At 42.5% G+C, this 20,719-nt stretch overlaps 2 protein-coding genes and 1 non-coding gene across 4 annotated transcripts in view; 1 reads left to right on the forward strand and 2 right to left on the reverse strand.

The window, feature by feature from the left end:
• LOC125484118 (nuclear pore complex protein Nup133-like) overlaps positions 1 to 6,544 on the forward strand; it is a 9,032-nt gene extending 2,488 nt beyond the window's left edge. The window contains exons 3-7 of the mRNA XM_048601528.1: positions 1,070 to 1,188; positions 3,380 to 3,460; positions 5,290 to 5,366; positions 5,815 to 5,900; positions 6,276 to 6,544. Of these exons, the coding sequence (XP_048457485.1) occupies positions 1,070 to 1,188; positions 3,380 to 3,460; positions 5,290 to 5,366; positions 5,815 to 5,900; positions 6,276 to 6,412 (500 nt within the window). The 3' untranslated portion in view covers positions 6,413 to 6,544. The remainder of the gene's footprint in view (positions 1 to 1,069; positions 1,189 to 3,379; positions 3,461 to 5,289; positions 5,367 to 5,814; positions 5,901 to 6,275) is intronic.
• A 2,868-nt stretch (positions 6,545 to 9,412) lies between these two features.
• On the reverse strand, positions 9,413 to 15,882 carry pdcd2 (programmed cell death 2). The gene is made up of 5 exons (XM_020514066.2): positions 15,320 to 15,882; positions 11,567 to 11,701; positions 10,835 to 10,950; positions 10,191 to 10,304; positions 9,413 to 9,683 (listed from the first exon to the last, which is right to left on the reverse strand). The coding sequence occupies exons 1-5, from the start codon at positions 15,822 to 15,824 to the stop codon at positions 9,522 to 9,524; spliced, it is 1,032 nt and encodes a 343-aa protein (XP_020369655.1). The 5' UTR covers positions 15,825 to 15,882; the 3' UTR covers positions 9,413 to 9,521.
• Positions 15,883 to 18,528: 2,646 nt separating this feature from the next.
• Positions 18,529 to 20,719, reverse strand: LOC109914473. Of its 2 annotated transcripts, none has more exons than XR_007262975.1 (2): positions 20,688 to 20,719; positions 18,529 to 19,517 (listed from the first exon to the last, which is right to left on the reverse strand). It is a non-coding gene; the product is annotated as an uncharacterized LOC109914473 (transcript). The 2 variants fall into 2 exon arrangements; XR_007262976.1 differs by having other exon boundaries at positions 18,529 to 19,553.

Below are 20,719 nucleotides of genomic sequence, written 5' to 3' on the forward strand. Positions count from 1 at the left end.
GACAATTTCCAACATATTTACATCTTCGCTTAAATGGGGGACCAATATTATACATGGTATTCAAAAGGAATCTAAAACAGCATTCGTAGTGAGTCTGAGCCAACCGTCTCTCACCAGGGTGTATGACTTTCCCCTGGGTGTACAGGGCTCAGTACAGGGCCAATTCCACCACCACCGCCCTCCCTTGGGGTATGAGGCTCAGTTTAGGATTGGCCCAGTATCCTTCGTGTTCTAGTAAGAATCCATCCCCTCTGTCTTTAAAATATTCAGTGACCCCCACCTCCACCATCTTCTAAGGTAGAAAATTGCCAACTGTCTCAACTGTCTGAGGCAGGGGGAGGAAATTGTCATCTCTGTCCTGAAAGGGTGACCCCCTATTTCTGGACTCCTCCATAAGAGGAAACATCCTTTCCACATCCACCTTGTTGGCACTGTTCAGGACCTTATTCACTTCAACCAAGTCACCCCTCACTCTTCTAAACTCAAGTGGAAACCAGCCCAGTCTGTCTAACGTTTCCTCATCAGACAAGCCATTCATTCCAGTTTTAAATCAAATAAACTTCCTGTGAACTGTCTCTAATGTGTTTTATGTCCTCCTTTTTAAATAGGGACACCCAAAACAGCATTCAGATTGCAAGATGTGGTCTCACCCTTGCCCAGTATAACTGAAGCATAATATTTTTGCTTTTATTTGAATTCCTTTCATAATAAATGATAGCAGTCTATTGGCTGCCTTAATCACTTGCTGTACCTACATACATTGGAACAGCTGTGGTTTTAGTTTCCTGACCTTAATCCTCTGGAGGAAGGAGCGTGCTAAGGACTGAAGCCAACTTAATTCTGAATTAGAAATAACAGTGTCAATGTTTACTGTGCAGTGTTTGATTTGGAAATGTTTTTCATTTTGAATATGAGTGGTCACCATTTAATTTCCTAAGCATTTACCTCCAAAGTTGCATGACTGCGTCACAGGAGTGAAACTGGTTAGTGATGTTTGGCTAACAACTTTTTTTATGGTTTGATTGATCTTTCTAAAGTAGTACCTTCATTGTACTTTATTTTCTTATAGAGTTGACTGTGCAGGAGCGGTATTTGCTTCACCAGGAGACCTTGCCAATGGAACTGATAACTAAGAAACAACTCAACGTAGACACCATGCCTGTATTAAATGCTTTACAGCTGATCCATGTAAGTACAGTGGGCATCTTAGGCATAAGCCTCTTCATAATTTATTCAAGTGTCCAAAATTAACAGAGTAGCATGTCAGGAGGAATTACAGAAAAGACACTGAAATCATTAAAGAATGTACAGTCTAGGTTTACTAGGCTAGGAATTAGTTATGAGGAACCATATACTTCATGGGATTGTTTCCACTGGAACAGAGAAACACAAGAAATTTCATCAAGATTTTAACTATTCAAAGAACAAGGACACTGCTATTCAGACACTGGGAGTGATTGATTGTTGGTGATAAAAGACTAAATGTGTAATGTACAGGTAATTTAATTTGGGTGACATTGGATTATGCTGTTCATTCAGAAAAAAATGATAACTTGTTTAAAATTTCCCAAGGCTCCTTACAGCCAATTAAGTACCTGTGAAGTACCTAATGTACATACCTAATTTGTACAGAGCAAGAGCCTACAGAGTAGCTGAGCTAACTGACCAGAAGAATTGGTTTTACGTGTTGGTGGTTATGGGCACAGTTGCCAGGCATCCAGAAATCCGTACAAAGGAAATTATTTTTGTACAGACTGAGCAGAGTTTAGTGTTTATAACCAATGTTCCTTCACACCATCTGCTTGCATTGTTGAATGGGGATTGTTGCTGATTTGACTGCAAATGAGGCAAGTTTGACTGCCCTAACATTAAGCAGCGTTCGACCAAGTGTGGCATCAAGGAGCCCATGGAGTCAATGGGAATGAATTGGGGGAGAAAATGTTCTGCTGGGTGGTGATGTACCTGGTGACTGACAGAGTCATCGAGATCTGCAGCACAGAAAAGGGCCCGATGGCCCATCGAGTCTGTGCTGGACAGAAACAACCACTGACTATTCTAATCCGACTTTCCTGCACTGCCCACAGCCTCGTATGCCTTGGCATTGCAAGTGCATGTCTAAATACTACTTAAACGTTCCAAGGGTTTCTGCCTCTTGTCACTCTGAAAGGCAGTGAGTTTCAGATTCTTGTCACCTCATGGGTGAAAATATTTTTCCTCACATCCCCCGCTAAACCTCCTACTCTTTATCTTAAATTCATGACCCCTGGTTACTGATCCTTCCATCAAGGGGATAAATAGATACAGGGAAGATAGCTGTGATTGTTAGAGGTCAATTATCTCAGCTCCAGCACATCTCTGCAGGAGTTCCTCAGGGTGGTGTCCATGACCCAACCATCTTCAGTTGCTTCATTAGTGACCTTTCCCTCTAACATAAGATCAGAAGTGGGGATGTTTGCCGATGGTCCTGAACTTAATGCAATCATTTGTGACTCCTCAGACTTTGAAGCAGCCTGTGTCTGTGCAGCAAGATATGAGCAACATTTGGGCTTAGGCTGATAAATAACAAGTACCATTTGTGCCACCCAAGGGTCAGGCAATGAACAGCTCCAACGAGAGAGAATCTAACCATCGTCCCTTGACTTTCAATGGCAATGCTGTTGCTGAATTCCCCCACTATCAACATCCTGGGATTACCATTGACCAGAATAGTCATATAAGTATAGTGATTACAAGAGCAAGTAAGAGGCAAGGAATCCTGCTGTGAGTAACTCGCCCTGACTCCCCAAACCCTGTCCACCATCTACAAGGCACAAGTCAGGAGTGTGATGGAATACTCCCCGGTTGTCTGGATGAGTACAGCCCCAACAGCACTGAAGAAGCTTGACACATCCAGGACAAGGCAGCCTGCTTGATTAGCATTACACCCACAAGCATCCATTCTCTCCACCACTCACACTCAGTACACATTGCTGCTACTATCTGCAAGATGCACTGCAGAAATTCACCAAAGATCCTTAGACTGCACCTTCCAAATCCATAACCACTTCTATCTAAAAGGACAAGGGCAGCAGATACATTAGAATACCATCTACAAGCTACCTTCCAAGCCACTCACCATCGTGACTTGGAAGTACAGTACCGTTCATTCAGTGTACCTGGATCAAAGTCTTGGAATTCCCTCCCTGACAGAACTGGGTACCCCAACACCAAATGGACTGCAGCAAATCAAGAAGGTTCTGCTCACCACCATCTTCTCAAAGGCAGTTTGGGATGAGCTATAAACTGTTGACCAAGCCAATGATTCCTACATCGTATGCTTGTACATATTCTTAAGTTCTGATCAATCGTTGGTAATCAAACTAATATCCATTTTCTGCAGCTTTACATCAGTGATGACAACATAAAAGCAAATGAGTATGATTTCAAGAAGGCACTTGATCTCCTGGAATTTGTTGAAAAGGTACTGGTGTCAGCTCACGGAGCGAACAGTAACATCACAAATGATGTAACTTGAGAAGTATAATGAATGTCATTGGTCTTTGTTGTTGTTGTTCTGTCTGCTCCATGTTGTAGGATGTGACCTGATAATTGCCCTTCCCAAAATGATTCATTTTGTAATGTTAGTTATAAGCGTGTTTTTTTTTTCCCTTCCTGAAATGCCCAACTGATTTTCAACCTGAAATATTCTAGCTGTAAAGTTTCTGCCATTCTATATTAATACATAGGGTCCTGTTTATCACTGCAGCAAGGACATGAACACAGTGCCCCGCTCCAACTGAACAAAATAGCTGACAGCCGTTCACTGGATTATTTCCCAGGGCGCAATGCCCTGGCAATCGTACTCAAACTGTCTGGTTTAACATTTAAACCAAGCGTGGCAACTGTTAATCAGCATGACCTGGTGTATTAGCCATGGCATCAACCCTGTCGATCAATCAGCACTTCCTCTCTCGGTATAAATGTTGATTTTTTTTTTTCTTCCCCTTTGAATTGATATTCTAGAGAATTGTCCTGAGGAGTGTAAGACAATGTTTTGACAAGATGTTTTTGTTTTTTTTTGCAATATTCAAATTCTGTAATACCAAGCAACTATTTTGTTGTTGCTAATAGCTGATTTTTTATCTTTGCTATGACACATCAAATGTTTTGTTACCTAGGGTAAAAAAAGACATCAGAACCATTTATTTACTGGAATACTGTCTCTGCCCCTCTCTTCCTCTCTGTCCCAAATAACACAAACTACATAAAGGTGAGCAACAGGAAATCTTGCAGCCAGTTGACGAAACCTCAGCTAAAATCCAAGTGCAATTTAGTTTATAGAAACGCGTGCAATTTGATTGTAACAAAACCAAAATTCTCATTCAAGTTAGTTTGCCCTTGCTGTTGGCAATTAGTGTTTGGATCAGGCAAGACCTATGTCCCTCTGCTATGAAGGTGATCACCAACTGGACCTCTGTGTAGAATTCCTGTGCAGTATCTGGGAGGCAGAGGCTGTACCTGGGGAAATGCAACATTCCCTGTATTTTGGGAGAAATTTATTTGGGATTTTTTGAAGTATTGCTTCTTAAGGAACTAAGATATCCTGTATAGATGGACGCTAGCAGCTGTTTACCTTGTCCTATAAGCCATCTCATTGTAGAGCATTGCGTTGAAGACTTTCCTCACAGCTCATAAATAGTCGTAATGTTTCATAGTCTACCTTTCTTCCTATTTCCCCGTCAGTTTGTGTCTCCATTTCCCCCTCTGTTTGTCTTTTCCTGTTTAGTCAGTTATGTTTAGTGTTCGTGTGAGGCGGTCAGTCCTGAGCCAAGTCCTGGTAGCGTCAATGAAACTGTCCTGACTGACCAATTCTCACATTGAACTTTCTCTGAATTTGCTCAGTCAGTTCCAGGTTACCTTTCTTTTGACTTTTTAATCTCAAGGGTAATTTTATGGGAATATTTAAAATTGATTCACCTTGATAGAAAGAGATCGATTTATAGTAAATCACAGCATTAGAATAAGGGACAACAATATAACCTTTAAATGTGAGAGACCTGAGAAACTGAGCAGGAGAGTTTTATTTGCATGGAGGTTGAGAAGCAATGAAATACAGGAATATTTTGTAGTTGAGACGGAAACAAAAGAGGTGTGGGAACAGGACAGGCATGTGGGGTGAGAATACTGTATGTGTGGTGGAGCACATCCTGCTGAGGCTTTCTCTTGTTACTTGCCGGGACAGGTCTACATCAGCTCTTGTTGAATTATTTTGGAAGTTGAGTGTGTTTTCTGTCTGTTTGCTTTCTGAAGGAGGAGGGTCTTGATGCTAATATCAACATTGAGTCATTAAAACTGGAAATCTTCTGCCGAGCTATTCAGAGAAACGAGTAAGTATAGTTTGGCTTCTTTATCCTCACCACAATGTATGCATTAAAAGGAGCAGTTATCTATTCATAAAGATAGTAATGTTGTCTGTATTGCATTCTAAAGCAATTTGGCCACCTCCCTCCCCTCGCCAAATCCTTGTTTTCTATCTCCCGTTCCATGGTGAAACGCACTAGAAATACAGCCCACAATGTTCTTAGCCCTGGTGATGAGTTGCAAGCTGTAAGTGTAATTTTTTAAATATTTATTTGTAAATTTAGTTTTCATGAACAAACCTTTTGGTTGCAATCATTCTATATGACGATGAAATGGCTAATAACTCCCGTGCTGGCTGTTGTTCTGGGTTGGCTTTCCCTTTTCCCCAGTCAGTGCCAACCCTGGGTAATTCTTCAAATCCTAATTGACAAAGACGCACCAGAGAATGTTTTGCTTGTCTTTTCTTTTCCTCAGTTGGTCTTTTGATGCAAAGGATGACCCCATTGAAGCTGCAAAGGAAACTGTACTGATAAAGGTCATAAAAAAGTTGGTGGATGAAGGTGAGTGTTGCATTCAACTGCTTCTCAAAACAGCTTGATATTAAATACTGAATCAAAACAGTAATTGTGCTAACTTTCTCTGTTTCGTCTGTGTTCCTTACCTGAATAAAGTGTTTTATTGTGATATCAGTACATGGATACATACCCACATTTTTAATTCATCTATACGATGTGAGATGTTTTTGTTTAGTGACAGGGCTGTGCCAGCTGGATTGTGTGCTCTAGTGTCTGTAATTGGGTTCATATTGCAGCCTTTGGGTATTGTAACACTCCCTGAAATAGCCAGGTCCTGAATGGCTGTAATATCCTTCCTCCAACCCAATAACTACATCAAGTGTGTATTGATTACTATTTTCAAATACCTTTCATTTTTAGGAGTTCAGCTGAAATATTATTTGCCAGAAGTGAAGGACTTGCTGAAGTCAGATTATCTGTTAACCCTGAGATCCAATTCCTACTTCGAATTCCTTTTACAAGCAATCTATGAACATTATTTAAAACTACAGTCCTGATTGCCTTGATGTGTCATCTCCATATTCTGCTGTATTTTTAAGATTCTTCACTCCGCTCAGGAGCTGCAGATAAGCAACCTGCAATGTTTTTAAACTTTTGTATAAAATAAATGAATTAATTTGTGCTTCTAATAGAAGTCCTTTAATTTTACAAAGGTCACAAACTTGCTGTTTCCAATCTGAATGGTGGTTTGTTTGATATAGGATTAGATGAGGGCACCTTGGTCTGACCAGGGCAAAGTATTTAGTAGCCAAGTCTCTGTGACCAAAAAGAAACTGGTTCTTTCTCCTCATAATGCTCCCCTCAAATGGGGATATTTGTAAAAGGAAACCCGTGCTAAGTACTGTTACTATTGGTAATAAAGAACTCTAAAATCTGAAGGCATTTTGAAAATATATTACACGCAATAACCAGGGAGAGAATAAGGCCCTGGAAGGATTAAAGTTGCAAAGTGTGTGGAGCCAGAAGATATGCACGAGCCTTTAAACGATTAGTTTGTATCTCCCTACAATGAATACAGGTGCAGTGTAGGCATAGAAATCTGGGAAGGGGCCTGTTAGATACAGAACAAATTACAATTGAGGGAGCAGATATTAGCCATTTCATCAGGTTTAAGATTTAATAAATCCCCAGGCTCAGATGAGATGTATGCTCTGGGAGGTAGTTGCAAGGGCTCTGACTTTAATCATGAAATCCTCTCTTGACAGGAGAGATGCCAGAGAGGACTGGGGCACAGCTGATATTGTATCACTATTACAGATGAATATTAGGGATATTATGTCTATATTGGTGTACCATGCTGGAAATTGAGCCTCACTATTCCTAGAAAATGTAAAATGTCATCCAAGTATGTGAAGTCCCCAATTTACAGACCCAGATTAACTGAAAACACAGATCAGGTTTCTGTGTAAACAGTTATTATTTATTACTAAGTTTTTTAACTGTGGTTAAAATCGTAACTGTACCAGTTAAAACTCTAATTAGCTTTTAAAATCCCCTGCACACGGACAGACCAAAAAAAAATGGTGTTATGGGCAGAAGGAAACTGGGAAAGCAATTTGAGGCCCCAGTCCACAGGGTTAGCAGAGATGACCCTTTATATTGCCAGGATTTTCTGTTCTTCAGTCTCTCTTCTCCAGGTTCTTGTCACTTTACAGGAGGCACAGGCAGTTGGTGCATTAACTGCTAATTCTCTTAATTACTGGTAAAAGACCACAGTTTTCGGCAACTGAGGGAAAAACAGGCTTTCTTCAGGCATTTTACTGGAGAGAAAGACATACCTTCTGCCAGTATTGTTCACACCCACAAGTGATGGTGGATGTGCCCAGAACCAGGGGTCACAGTTGGAGGATTTGGGGTAGACCATTTAGGACGGAGATGAGGAGACATTTCTTCACCCAAAGAGTGGTGAACCTGTGGAATTCATTACCACAGGAAGTAGTTGATGCCAAAACATTGAACGTATTCAAGAGGCAGCCAGATATAGTACCTGGGGCGAATGGGATCAAAGGTTATGGGGAGAAAGCAGGATTAGGCTATTGAGTTGGACAATCAGCCAGGATCATGAAGAATGGCAGAGCAGGCTCGAAGGGCCTCCTCCTGCTCCTATCTTCTATGTTAGGCTCCTGGCGAGCTGAAAAGCTTATCGGATAGTTGTTGTCAGGCTAATAGTCTTTATCATCCACAGCTAGTCACAACTTCATAACCCAATCAGCTGTCTGTTCCTGGCCAATGAGTCTAACATCAGTGATGGGAGAAACTTCGATAAAATTCTGAGGGACAGCATTAATTTCCACTTGGAAAGACAAGGTTTAATTAAGGATAGTCAGCATGACTTTGTCGGGACATAATGTTTCTATGAATTTTTGCAAGGAGATGAATAGGTATGTAGATGAGGGTAATACACTTAATGTATTCTGTATGGACTTCAGAAAGCTTTTGACAAAGTCTCGCAAGAGAGTCTGGTCAAGAAGGTAGGAGCCTGAGAGATTCAGGGCAATTTGACAAATTGCTTCCTGCCACTAAGTCCATATATGGATCCAGAAGTATTTTTGTGACTGCAAGACGACATGAAAATTGGAGGTAAAAAGCAACAAGGCTTAGACTAATGACAGAGATACAGTGGTTAGGTGGGCAGAACAGTGATAAATGATATTTAATCCTGAAATGTGAGAGGTATTGTATTTTGGGCGGCCTAACACATTGAGTGGCACTGCTGCCTCACAGCACCAGGGACCCAGGTTCAATTCCATCCCTGGGTGACTGTCCGTGTGGAGTTTGCACATTCTCCCCTTGTCTTCGTGGGTTTCTACTGGGTGCTCTGGTTTCCTCCCACAGTGCAAAGATGTGCAGTTACTGGATTAGCCATGTTTAAAAATTGCCCCATAGTGTCCAGGGATGTACAAGTTTGGTGGGTTGACCATGTAGGGTTATGGTGATGGGGTGGGTCTGGGTGAGATGCTGTTTGCAGGGCCAGTACAGATACAATCAGCTGAGTCACCTCTGCATACTGCAGCAATTCTATGATTCTAACAAGTGAGTATACAATGAATGGCAGGACTCCAGGATGCACAGAGAGAACCTTTGTGTTCATATCCATAGATCCTTGAAGGCAATAGGACAGGTAGATAAGGTGGTTAAAAAGGAATATGGGATACTTGCTTTAATTAGTTGAGGCAGTGAACACAGGAGCAGAGGTCATGACAGAACTCATTCTGAGAATTTTTAAGAAATACCAGGGAAATGTTTAGTTTGATACAACTTGTGAATTGTCTTGACAAGGGCAAAACAAAAAGCTTTGACAAAATGTCTTTTTTCAGTAATTGCCCTTTCTATTTCTCAACAATGTTGTCTGATCTTTTGCTCAGCACATTCACAAGAATCAGCTTCCCCCAACTACCTGCAGTCCAGTGGCTGTTACGTGGTAGTTGAAGCTGACACAGGTTCATTTGTGCCATTTAAAATGTAATATTCCTAAATCATAGACAACAGTGGGGAAATAAAATTACTCATTTATTGGTCTGTACAGTATCTTACATGCTGAAAAAAAACTGTATCTTAATCAAAATAGAAGCTTGTACAAGCCGATAGTAAAGATGTGGTGAATAATTACAGATGTCCTGCAGAAAAATCTTGTTTCCAGATGAATTCTGCACTGTATTCGTTGCCGTGGTCACAGTTTTGTTCACAGGTAAAAACGACAAGTGTTCCCCAGTCCAAACTCTCTCCCAGGCTGTCCACTTTCAGATGGTTCAGCAGCTGCGGCATCACCTTAAACAAGTTGTGAAAATTTAGTTGCTAATGTTCACTGTTCACACGTTGCCATGTAAATGCTATAAACTTAGCCCCATCTCCGCGTACAATGATATGTTAGCCTTTATCAGTAGGGGATCTGCTGTAGATGCAGTTACACCTTGGGGACTGCGGTTTTAGTCTCCTTACCCAACAACAAATGGATGAGCTTGCCTTAGAATAATAACAACTGATTCCTAAGATAAGCTGAGGTCAGATTCAACAAAATGGGGTGAGTTTGGAAGAATAAGAGGTGATCTCAGTGAAATGTATACAATTCTCGGCTAATCTGTTAATCTCGGGTCCTGAGCGTACAATTTTGAGGTGTGTAAAATCACCATCTTACAAAACTACCAATCACCACGTAGTCAGTTATCCAACATCACTTGGGCACTAAACTCATTATGATGTACGACAGTCAAACTTCTAAGCTTTTTAGGATCACTGGACAGAACTGTGCACAAGTTAAAACAGAATAATTCATACCTGAAATTCAAATTCACGTTTGGCCCCACATGCACAGCTAGGGATATCTGCATCAGAAGGAACATTGTCCTCAGACACCCACAGTGGGCTTCCTCCTCTGCAGTAACGCAACACCTACAACAAGGAACAATAAAGATTTGCATTCTGTGCTTTCAAAAGTTCCACCCTGATCTTTCAGGTGAAATCAAATTCACTACCATTTCTAAACATTTATTCAGAGTAAGATTAATAAGGAAAATACTTGCATCTCACTCAAAAAGGATCATGACATTCAAACTCACTTATCTCGAAGTATTCTACTTCCTGAATCAGCACCAAATGGTGACTGTTGTTTAGGGCTCTTTCTTTCAAATAACCACTGTAGGCATGATGGGCTGAATTGTTTTTTTTTGTGCAAAATTATTTCTATTGAAATTCCTCCACTTTGATACTCCCAAAAAAAAGTAGCAAATGAAAGGCAAGAATGTAGCTGGGATGTGACTGATCTCCTCATAAAATGAGCTGAACCCCTATAGTGTCAAGTATGCAGTGCACACTTGGTAAATGATAAAGCTGCCATGTGCTTCAGATGTGCGTAACAGAGATCACCGTTCTGTTTTGTGACAAAACTCAAGAGGAAAGAATACAGTACACGACATACGTACCTGATCAGGAGCAAGTGCTATCCTCCTCTTAAACTTAGCAAAGATGCGGTCTTCCTTTGACTCATGTTTTGCCATGGCCTCCAGCTCCCCTTGGTCAATGCCCTCACTCAGACAATCTGAGAATAGCAGAGACATGAATGTTACTCATCAATCCTCGATTCTACTTCCCCAGTGAAGTGTTTGGGGACATTGCTATTCAAAGACTGAAACATAACTTAAAACAAGTGAAAATACTCTCCGGCTGAACAATTACTGTATCGTCCAGAACTTGGATATAAACTTTAGAATGAGTGCACAGGTTTTGGAGAAATTTCATAATTCTTTATTTATCTGTCCCCTTCCTGAATCTTTCAGGTATAAAACAGGTTAAGATATTTTATTCGTCATTACATATTAAATGAGTTAGAATTTGAAACATAACTTGTATCAAGCAACAACAAGCTATAAATGTTATACTGTATGCTAATACAATGGCTGTTCAACTCTGGTGATGGCTATCAGTAACTAGTCATTTAGTGTTGGAAATTAGACTAAAACAATAAAAGTTACCAACACAAACCAGTTCTGATCTTTTCCTTGGTTTTCTAGTTTAAAGCCACATTTGATTTTAAATGCTTTGCCTGAGATTTTTTAACTATTTGAACACAATTATAATTTGGCAGAAGAATCACTTTTTCCAAAATAGAGTACAGGTGATTATTAAAGTAATTTGCTCATCCAATTTTTACATACCATGGTCTGCTGCCACCAGTGGCTCTACACATGTCACATTTTCTAGCTCCTGATCTTCGGAGTCCTCTAGTTCCATTACCAGTTCAAACTCTGGGAAAAGGATGTTGAGGGAAGACAAACCACCATCGGCTTCACCTGCAAAGGAACCAACACTCAGCACTACTACCCAAGGGAATTTGCCACAGCCTTTGGTTGGGAAGTGTTGCGCTTAGGGAAAGAGTCTAAGATTCCCTTCTCCCTTGCTTTGGGGAGGAATCTCCTGGAATGGAAGAAATCTGGGCATTGGTGCGAGTAACTCCGGATTTGTTTGTATACATCTGTACAGTCCTCTGTTGTCATCTCCCTATAATTCAGAAATGCTAGCTGAGTGAAAATAGCCTGAAAGCTCTGAATCACAGGGTGCTGAAAGAGCAGAATAGAGTGAGCACAGCACAAATTTGGGGGAACTTTTATAAGTCCTTGTACAATGTGTGAACAAGTACTGTTATCTCCCTTGTAAAGACCATATATTTTTAGATTGTGGACCAAAATGGGAAACGGATACTGCTTTGAACCAAGGAAACTGAGAAAGGAGATGGTGAAGTTACTGGAACTCTTAGAGTGATATTTACATGGTGGTGGAGGAGAACTGCTGGATTCATTGGCATCATGGGTGTATGTTCAGAGCACAGCAGGTTTTCCCACATACAGTTTAAATCCCCCTGAATCAGGCCCAGTTGTGTAAATCAGGAATGCTTAGTATAACAACTCCTCTCTGGCTCCTGGACAGGTAGACAGCCTGTTGATGAACAAGACGGACAGAAAGCCTCCAAATTATTTTTAAAAAGACCACATCCTTTCTCTTCCTTCAGATAAGTAATTAAAAAATTGGAAGATTGCTAGTTATTACTCACCATTTATCTATAAGTTGCTGCTTCTAACTAATGACCCAGAGACAGGACAATTACATGCACCAAATACCTGGTTTCTTCAGTAAAAAACTGAAAGAATTTGACATTAAGATCTGAAGAAGCAAAAGGACACTGCTTTGAATCCTGTGGACTGGTGCCTTTGAGCTGCACTTTTTTCTTTCCACCCATAACATCTATACTTTTTAGTCTCAGTCTGCATATCTGTAGGTGTTGAAGATGGGGTAGAGTTTAAATTAGAATTAAGTTGATAATTTTTAATTTGTTTACCTATGGATAGAAATGATTTATTTTTAATAAATTCTAGTTTGTTAAATGCAAAAACTGGGTCAGTGTTTTTTGTTAAGCTGAATTCAACAGGCAGGAGAACTGAAGACTAAATAATTTGACTAAATCTTTAACTTCCGTGACAACCCTGGGAGTAGTTCAGGTCAAGTGTCAGCACACTTTCTCAAATGGGTCATGACAGCCTTCTGTTACCTCAGGGGGGACCAAACTGAAAATGCTGCAAACAGTTATCATTTAAGGTCTGCAACCTTCCATCAGAACTGAGAAAAGCTCAACATGTAAAGGTCTTAAACAAAGGGTTGGTGAGACAGAATAATAACAATTTTATCCAGTCTGTAATAGGCTGGAGGGCAGGAGAGATTGAATGACAGAAGAGTTAGTTCTCCAGGGTCAACAGCAGGAGTGATGGGGCAAGACAAAAACTAAGGAGAAGATGTGCCTAGGTGCAATTCTGTGTCAAAGAGAAAGGGAAAAACCATACAAAATGGGGATTTGAGTGTATGATCTGAATTATTGAACTCAATTGTTAAGTTCAGAAGGTTGTACAGCCTCGTTGAAAAATGACCTGTTCCTGAAGCTTATATTGAACCTAACTAGAACAGTCTGACTACAGTGATCAATGTGAGAACAAGATTCAGAATTAAAACATGACACCGGAAACTCATGGTTACACTTGTGCACCCAGCAGAAATATTCAGTAAAGCAGTTACTCAATCTTCACTTGGCTAATCTCCTCAGTGTACAGCAGACCATATTGTGAGGAGTGAATAAAATAGATTAAACTGAAATATAGACAAGTCACTGCTTCACCTGGAAGAAGGGTGAGGACCTTGGATAGAAGGGAACTTGCATGGGAACGGGGTGGAGGTGAGTGTTGTGGGTAGTTGAAGAGCAATACAGGGTATCACAGAGGGAACAATCCCTTCAGAATGTTGGAAGGAGAAAGGGGAAGATGTGTTTGGTAGTGGCATCATGCTGGAGGTTGCAGGAAAATAGTCCTTTGAAATATAGAGGCTGGTGGGATGGAAGGTGAGGACAGGGTGATCCCCATGGTTCTGAAACAGAAAGGGTAAAAGCAGAAATACAGGAAATACACACTGGAGACGCCCATCATCCAAGGTGGAGAAGAATCCTCCAGAGGGAAAAAATCTATTGGATAAGTACACGAATAGGAAAGATTTGGAGGGATATGGAATAGGATCAAACAGGTAGGCCTAGTTTAGTGTGATTATGTTCAGCATGGACTAGCTGGATCAAAGGGCGTGTGTCCGTGCTGTATGACTCGAAGTGCTGATGTGGAACAATGGGTCATGGGGCACAGAGGACACGGAGCTACAGGAACTGGAAGAATGTAATGGAACCCTTACAGGATGTGGGTGAGAAGAAGTGTTATCAAGGTGACTGTGGAAGTCATTGGACATATAATGAGTATTAGTTGATAGGCTGTTACTAGAAATGGAGACAGAGAAGTTGAGGAAGGGAAGAGCAGAAGGTGGACCAGAAGACCTAAGGAAAGGTTGCAAATTGGAAGCAAAACTGAGGTTTTCCAATTCAGGGCAAAAACAGAACAAGGTATGGAAAGTGAAATTGAAATTTTTCAGTTGCGAACAAGTTCAGCCAGGTAGAGGAGGGTGGTAGTGGATGGAGACCATTTGAACTTTGAATATGAACAGAATTCCCACAGTGTGGAAACAGTCCACACTGATCCTCTGAAGAACATCCCACCCAGACCATCCCTCTACCCTGTAACCCTGCATTTCCTATGGCTAACGCACCTAACCTACACATCCCTGAACACCATGGGCAATTTAGCATAGCCAATCCACCTATCCTACACACCTTTGGACTGTGGGAGGAAATGGAAGCAAACCCATGCAGACATGGGGAGAATGTGCAAACTCCACACACAGTCGCCTGACGTTGGAATTGAACCCAGGTCCCTGGCGCTGTGAGGCAGCAATGCTAACCACTGAGCCGTCCCCTAGAAGAAGCTCTCAGACCACCCTTCTGCTTTATTATTTCCAGAAATCTGGACTTGGTGGCAAGGTCAGCATCCGTTGCTCAATCCTAATTGCCTTTAAACTGAGTGGCACACTAGGCTATTTCAGAGAGCAGTCAAGAATCAATGTTGTCACTCTGGTTCTGGAGTCATGTGTAGGCTAGATTGGGTAAAGACAGGGACATGGTCCGGGGGTGGTTACAAAAGCTGGCTTTCTGCACTCACTTGGGACAAGTGTAGATTAATTTTGTCCTGGATTATTGTTTCTATTGAGCTTCCCTATTGTTGATGTTAAACTGACTGGCTTGTAGTTGCTGGGCTTGTCCTTTATTCTGTTTTTTGAGCAAGTTTGTGGCATTTACAATTCTCTGGTGCAGCCGGTACAAACCTGTGGATAAATCCAATCCCAGTAATATCACTTTATAAATTCTGTCCCATTCAGTATCACAGCTCCTTCCTCTTCAACACAAACCGGCTCTGTCTCTAGTTAATTACCAGTTTACTGCTAGTTACTAGTTTGCAGCTAGTTGCAGGTTTACTGGAAGCTCCATCACTCACCCAGCGCCTGGCCACAAGCCTCTCTATGCCCCGCTCTCCAGTCCAGGCTCTGATGCTCCTTCCCGCAGTAATGGGCCCAGCGGCAGCGTGAGCAGCTCTTGGGCCCCGAGGCTCCGCAGACGCGGCAGAGACGGAGGCCGGGCCTAGGCCGCGGCTCAGCCTCGGCCTCGGGTTCGGGCTCTGGAGGGTAAAACTCATTGATGCGGCCGAGCTGGCTCCGGAAAACGGCGAAGCGGCGGCGCGGACAGGACGGGAGCGCGCAGCAGAAGAGGAGGAGCGCGCGGTGGAAGGCGCGGTCCCGCGGCGCGTACACCTGCAGCAGGAAGACCATCGGCCGCGCGCAGCCGCCGCACCGCAGCCGCTCGGGCCCTGGGAGCTGCAAGCTCAGCCATGCCGGCCGCCCCCCGACTTTACTGGGGAACTGCGAGCTCAGCAACCGCGCCGGGGCCGCCGGCTCCACGAAGCCCAGCTCAACCGGAGCCGAGGCTTCACCATCTGGCGCCATCGCTAAGCCCGGCGCCTCCAAACTGCGTCATTTCAGGAAACGTGTCCGTCCTCCAGAAGATTCCCCCAGAAACAGATTGGGAGAACATGGGGTCCGGGGGGTGGGAGATTATCCTCCAGGCACTGGCTCTGTCTCACATTGGATGTGGAGTCTAGTTCTGGAGAAACTCCCTTCGAGCTACTGGAAAATTATTATACCAAAAGCTGTTTCCTCGTATTGAGCGTTTCCTTCCGAGCTCACAAGTAGGCAGCCTGACATTCCCTGTCTTTGTTGAACTGTGTCTGTAAAATCTTCCATACTGTCCTGTTTTGACACCACCATCTGGATAACTTGTTATGATCGCAGTACCTTAATAAGTTTGTACAGTTTTGGATTACTTTCATTAGACCCTTGGCATGTGACTCTTATACCTAACATGTGATTCCAGCCAAAAGAACTGTGGAACAAAAACAGAAGTTGCTGGAAAAGCTCAGCAGGTCTGGCAGCACCTGTGAAGGAATAAACAGAGTTAACGTTTCAGGTCCAGTGACCCTTCCTCAGAACCTGATCCAAAACGTTAACTCTGTTTTCTCCTCCACAGATGCTGCCAGACTTGCTGAGCTTTTCCAGCAATTTCTGTTTTTGTTCCTGATTTACAGTGTCCACAGTTCTTTTGGTTTTTAAGAAAAGAGTTAGGCCTGTTTTGTCTAGAATTTAGAAGGTTAAAGGAGTAATCTGACTGAAATCTTCAAAAAATGAATAGGATTAAGGAGAATTCCCAGGCTTTTCATACATAAAAATAGTAGATGGAGGTCAAATACAAAAGGAAATTATCCAGTGAATGCAAGAACCCTGAGGAGGATTGATATGCAGAGGGATCTGGGTGTGCAGGTCCACAGATCACTGAAGGTGGCAGCGCAGCTAGATAAGGTAGTCAAAAGAAAGGTCCATGGCATACTTGCCTTCATTGGAGGGAGCATTAAATAGAAGGATAGACAGGGTACGTTGCAGCTTTATAGGACTTTAGTTAGGCCACACTTGGAATATTGCAAACAGTTTTGGTCACCACACTACCAGAAGGATGTGTACGCGCTGGAGAGGGTACCGAAAAGGTTTAACACGATGTTGCCTAGTATGGGGGATTCTAGCTATGAAGAACGGTTGGATAGACTGGGTTTGTTTTCACTGGAACATTGGAGATTAAATGGGGGTGACCTGATAAAGGTTTATAAGATTGTGAGTGGCATGAGGGATCAATTACTCAGGACACAGGTTCAAGATGTTGAGGGGAGGGGGGGTTAAAAGAGATGTGCAAGACAAGTTATTCTTACAAGGGTGGCAAGTGCCTGGAACAGGCTGCCAGAGGTGGTATTGGAAGCAGGATTCATGAAGCACCTGGACAAACCTGAGTAGGAAGGGAATCAAGGGATATGGTGCCTCCAAGTAAAGACAGTTTAGTCTGGAAGGGTGGCACAGGGGCTCAGTGGTTAGCACTTCTTCCTCACCGTGCCAGGGACCTGGGTTCAATTCCAGCCTCGGGTGACTGTCTGTGGGAAGTTTGCACATTGTCCCCATGTCTGCGTGGGTTTCCTCCGGGTGCTCCAGTTTCCTCCCACAGTCCAAAGATGTGCAGGGTAGGTGGATTGGCTATGCTAAATTGCCCACAATGCCCAGGGATGTTTAGGTTAGGTGTGTTAGTCATAGGAAATGCAGGGATAGGGGAACGGATCTGGTTGGGATGCTCTTTGGAGGGGCAGTGTGGACCTGTTGAGCCAAATAGCCTGTTTCCACACTGTAGGGATTCTATGAAAATGTGTCAGTGCAGGTTGAGAGCCAAAGGGCCTGTTCCTGTGCTGCATTGTTCTTTGAAAAGAGAAGATGAACGAGTTCCTGTGCTGGGGGTTCTAGGGCTAGGGGGCATCATCTGAGAATTAGGGCCAGACCATTTAGGAAAGATGTTAGGATGCACTTCTACACACAAAGAGTGGTAAATGTTTAAAACACTCTTCCACGAACAGCAGACAGTCACGGACCAATTGTCAACTTTAAACTTGAGCTGCATAAAGTTTTGTTAAGCAAAGGTATTAAGGACTATGGCAGATATATGGAGTTAAGCCACAGATCAGCCACGATCTCACTGAATGGTGGAACAGGCTCAAGGAGATGAACAGCCTACATCTGTTCCTGTGAGACAATCTAGACACTACACCTGATGCAGGAAAAACATTCCTGATGATGGGCAAGTCCAAACCATGGGGTTACAATCTAAGGATGCAGTGCAAACCATTTAGGACTGAGATGAGGAGAAATCTTTTGACTCAGAGTGCAGCACCTATGGAACTCACTACCACAGAAAGCAGTGAAGGCCAAAACAGTGTATGATTTCAAGGAGGAGTTTAATTAGCACCTGAGGCTAATAGGATCAAAAGGACATGGGGTAAAACAGGGACAGGCTGTTGAGTCTGATGATCAGCCATGATCATAACGAATAGCAGAGTAGGCTTGAGGGGCCAAATGGTTTACTCCTGCTCCTACGTTCTATGTTGCTAACTTGCTGTTGCTACCTGTCCTCTAACAGGGGAAAAAATAGTTAAAGGAAAATTCTGTGTGGAAATCGCCAAACACGCTATGATCACCTCACAAGGCAGGTTATTTTGCATAAAAGAAAACTCAGATCCCCACAAGAATGCAGCCTCATTGTTTGCAAACAAAAAAAGGAACACAATCACAAATATAAATTCATTTACTGAGCAGGCACAACATAAGAAGCAAGGCCATATATTTACAGCAAGTTCACAAATCTCAGACTGTCCAAAGTGCTTTACAAATCAATTAGGTACTTTTGACAAGCAGTCACTGTTGTAAATGTACAAAACAGCAATGTGATAGTGACCAGATTATCTACAATGACAAGAGAGAACCCTACAAGTGTAAAAAGGTTACAAATATGAAGCCCTATAGAAAAAAGTCCAATGAACGTTCCAAGAGGTGCACTCATGATAGTGCATATAGTTATAAAAAAAACTGACAAAACCATAGATAACGGTTACCAGTGCAATTGAGCCATTTGTGCAAAATAACATTGAGTTTACAGAAATTCATGTGCTACCGACCATATATATACACTAATGAAACTCTCAATAGTACACATTGCACAACTGACAGTAATCAGAACAGTCAATAATCAGTTTAGAAAATAACTGCAACACAAGGGAATAAATTCCCCAAGTCCGAAATGGGCCTCTGTGCTCCTGTTGCCATGTCGCGATGCGAAGACAAAACACCAATACTATCACTGGGTCTACTCTACAAATCAGCAAAACAATTCCCGTGTTTGCTAGTTATGGGTTTCCCATGAATCAGCCCTCATATACAGACTCCAATTAGGGCCCGTCACTGAGCCCAAAACAGACCTGAATAAATAAACTATTCTACTGGCCCACACTCTATTCAACAGGAAGCTGTTCAGACTCAGAGTGAGCGTGATGAATAACATCTCATGTATTCAGAAAGCCAGGGATTTTCTGCTCCAACGGGCTTCAACACTTGAACTTTCAAGTGATCAGACAGTGATTTATGTCCTAGGGAAGATTTACACTGCCCATCATGTAAGTGGGTGGTCGACGTCACTTTACCACGCGGTCGTCTCTGAGGTGTACGCATTGCTTTCTGTACCTGACGTCTGTCATGAGCACGTACTGCAGATTCATAGATCTGTCAGAGAGAGAGAGCGTTCACTGTGGAAAAAGACTGCATTGTTTACATACAAAGTAGGATCAACAATAACAATGATAACAGTTTAATTTAACCAAAAACGTTCATAGTGTGCAGTTTACAATGTAGATTAAATATCTTTCCAATCATAACCTTAGTCCCCGTTAGCTCAGACAGTAGCTGTTGGCAAAGATTCTCTTATTCCCATTGACACTTCTTCTAAATAAACAATATAAAAATGGGTCTCGAGTCAGAGTTGTGACAGCATGGAAAAGGGAACTTCAGTCCAACACACCCACATCAGTTATCAAACAGCTGTCTACTCTAAGCCCATTTTCCACTATGGCATTTCAAGCAATCATCTAAATATTTCTTGTGTCTGGAAGGTTCCTGCCTCTTTAGGCAGAGTTCCAGATACCCAGTTTTTCTTCAAATTCCCCACCCCACCCCCCTCAAACTCCTGCTCTTGATTGTAAAACTATACCTCTGGTTACTGACCTCCCCCGCACTCCCCTATACCAAGGGGAAATGTTCCTTGTATCTATCGCTGATTTGCGAGCAAAACACCAAGGTTTCTCTGATCCTCTGTACTTCCTATGGTCCCACCATTCAATGTGTACCCTCTTGCCTTGTTTGTTGTCTAAAAATGCATCTCCTCACATTTTTTCAGAATTTAATTCTAGGTGCAACTGTTAAAACAAAGAACAGTACAGCAACAGGAATTTCTGCCCATCTACACTGTCCTGTAGTCTAAGGCTTTCTTCTGCTATTTGCCAAATTACCATTTTGTATACCCTTTCCTGCCTCCACCCAAACAACTCCACTTTCCAGTTCGCACCCCATTAGACTCCTCCGTAGCCCTTGGGATGTCATTACAAGCTTTCGACTCCAGCAGCTCAGTACCACCTCCTCTCGGGCAATTACCGATGGTTCACAAATGCTGGCCCAGCCAACAACACCCATATCCCATGGATGCTGAAAAGAAAATATCAAAACCTGTCTCACTCGGCCGTGTGTATTCAGTAACACAGGTCCCACTGCTCTCTACAGGGGAGGTGCACTGCTATTCAGAAGTTGGAAAATCCTTCTCATTAAATGGGAGCTCCCTTTCTTTATCTGTGAGTGTCGTGTCTGTAGTATTTTCTCTGGGTATAGATCCGGTCTGTATACCTGTCCTTTCAAAGCAGATGCACTGACGTTGT

The sequence above is a fragment of the Rhincodon typus genome, chromosome 9 (assembly GCF_021869965.1).
Source record: "Rhincodon typus isolate 14 chromosome 9, sRhiTyp1.1, whole genome shotgun sequence".
In the NCBI taxonomy this organism is placed as follows: Eukaryota; Metazoa; Chordata; class Chondrichthyes; order Orectolobiformes; family Rhincodontidae; genus Rhincodon; species Rhincodon typus.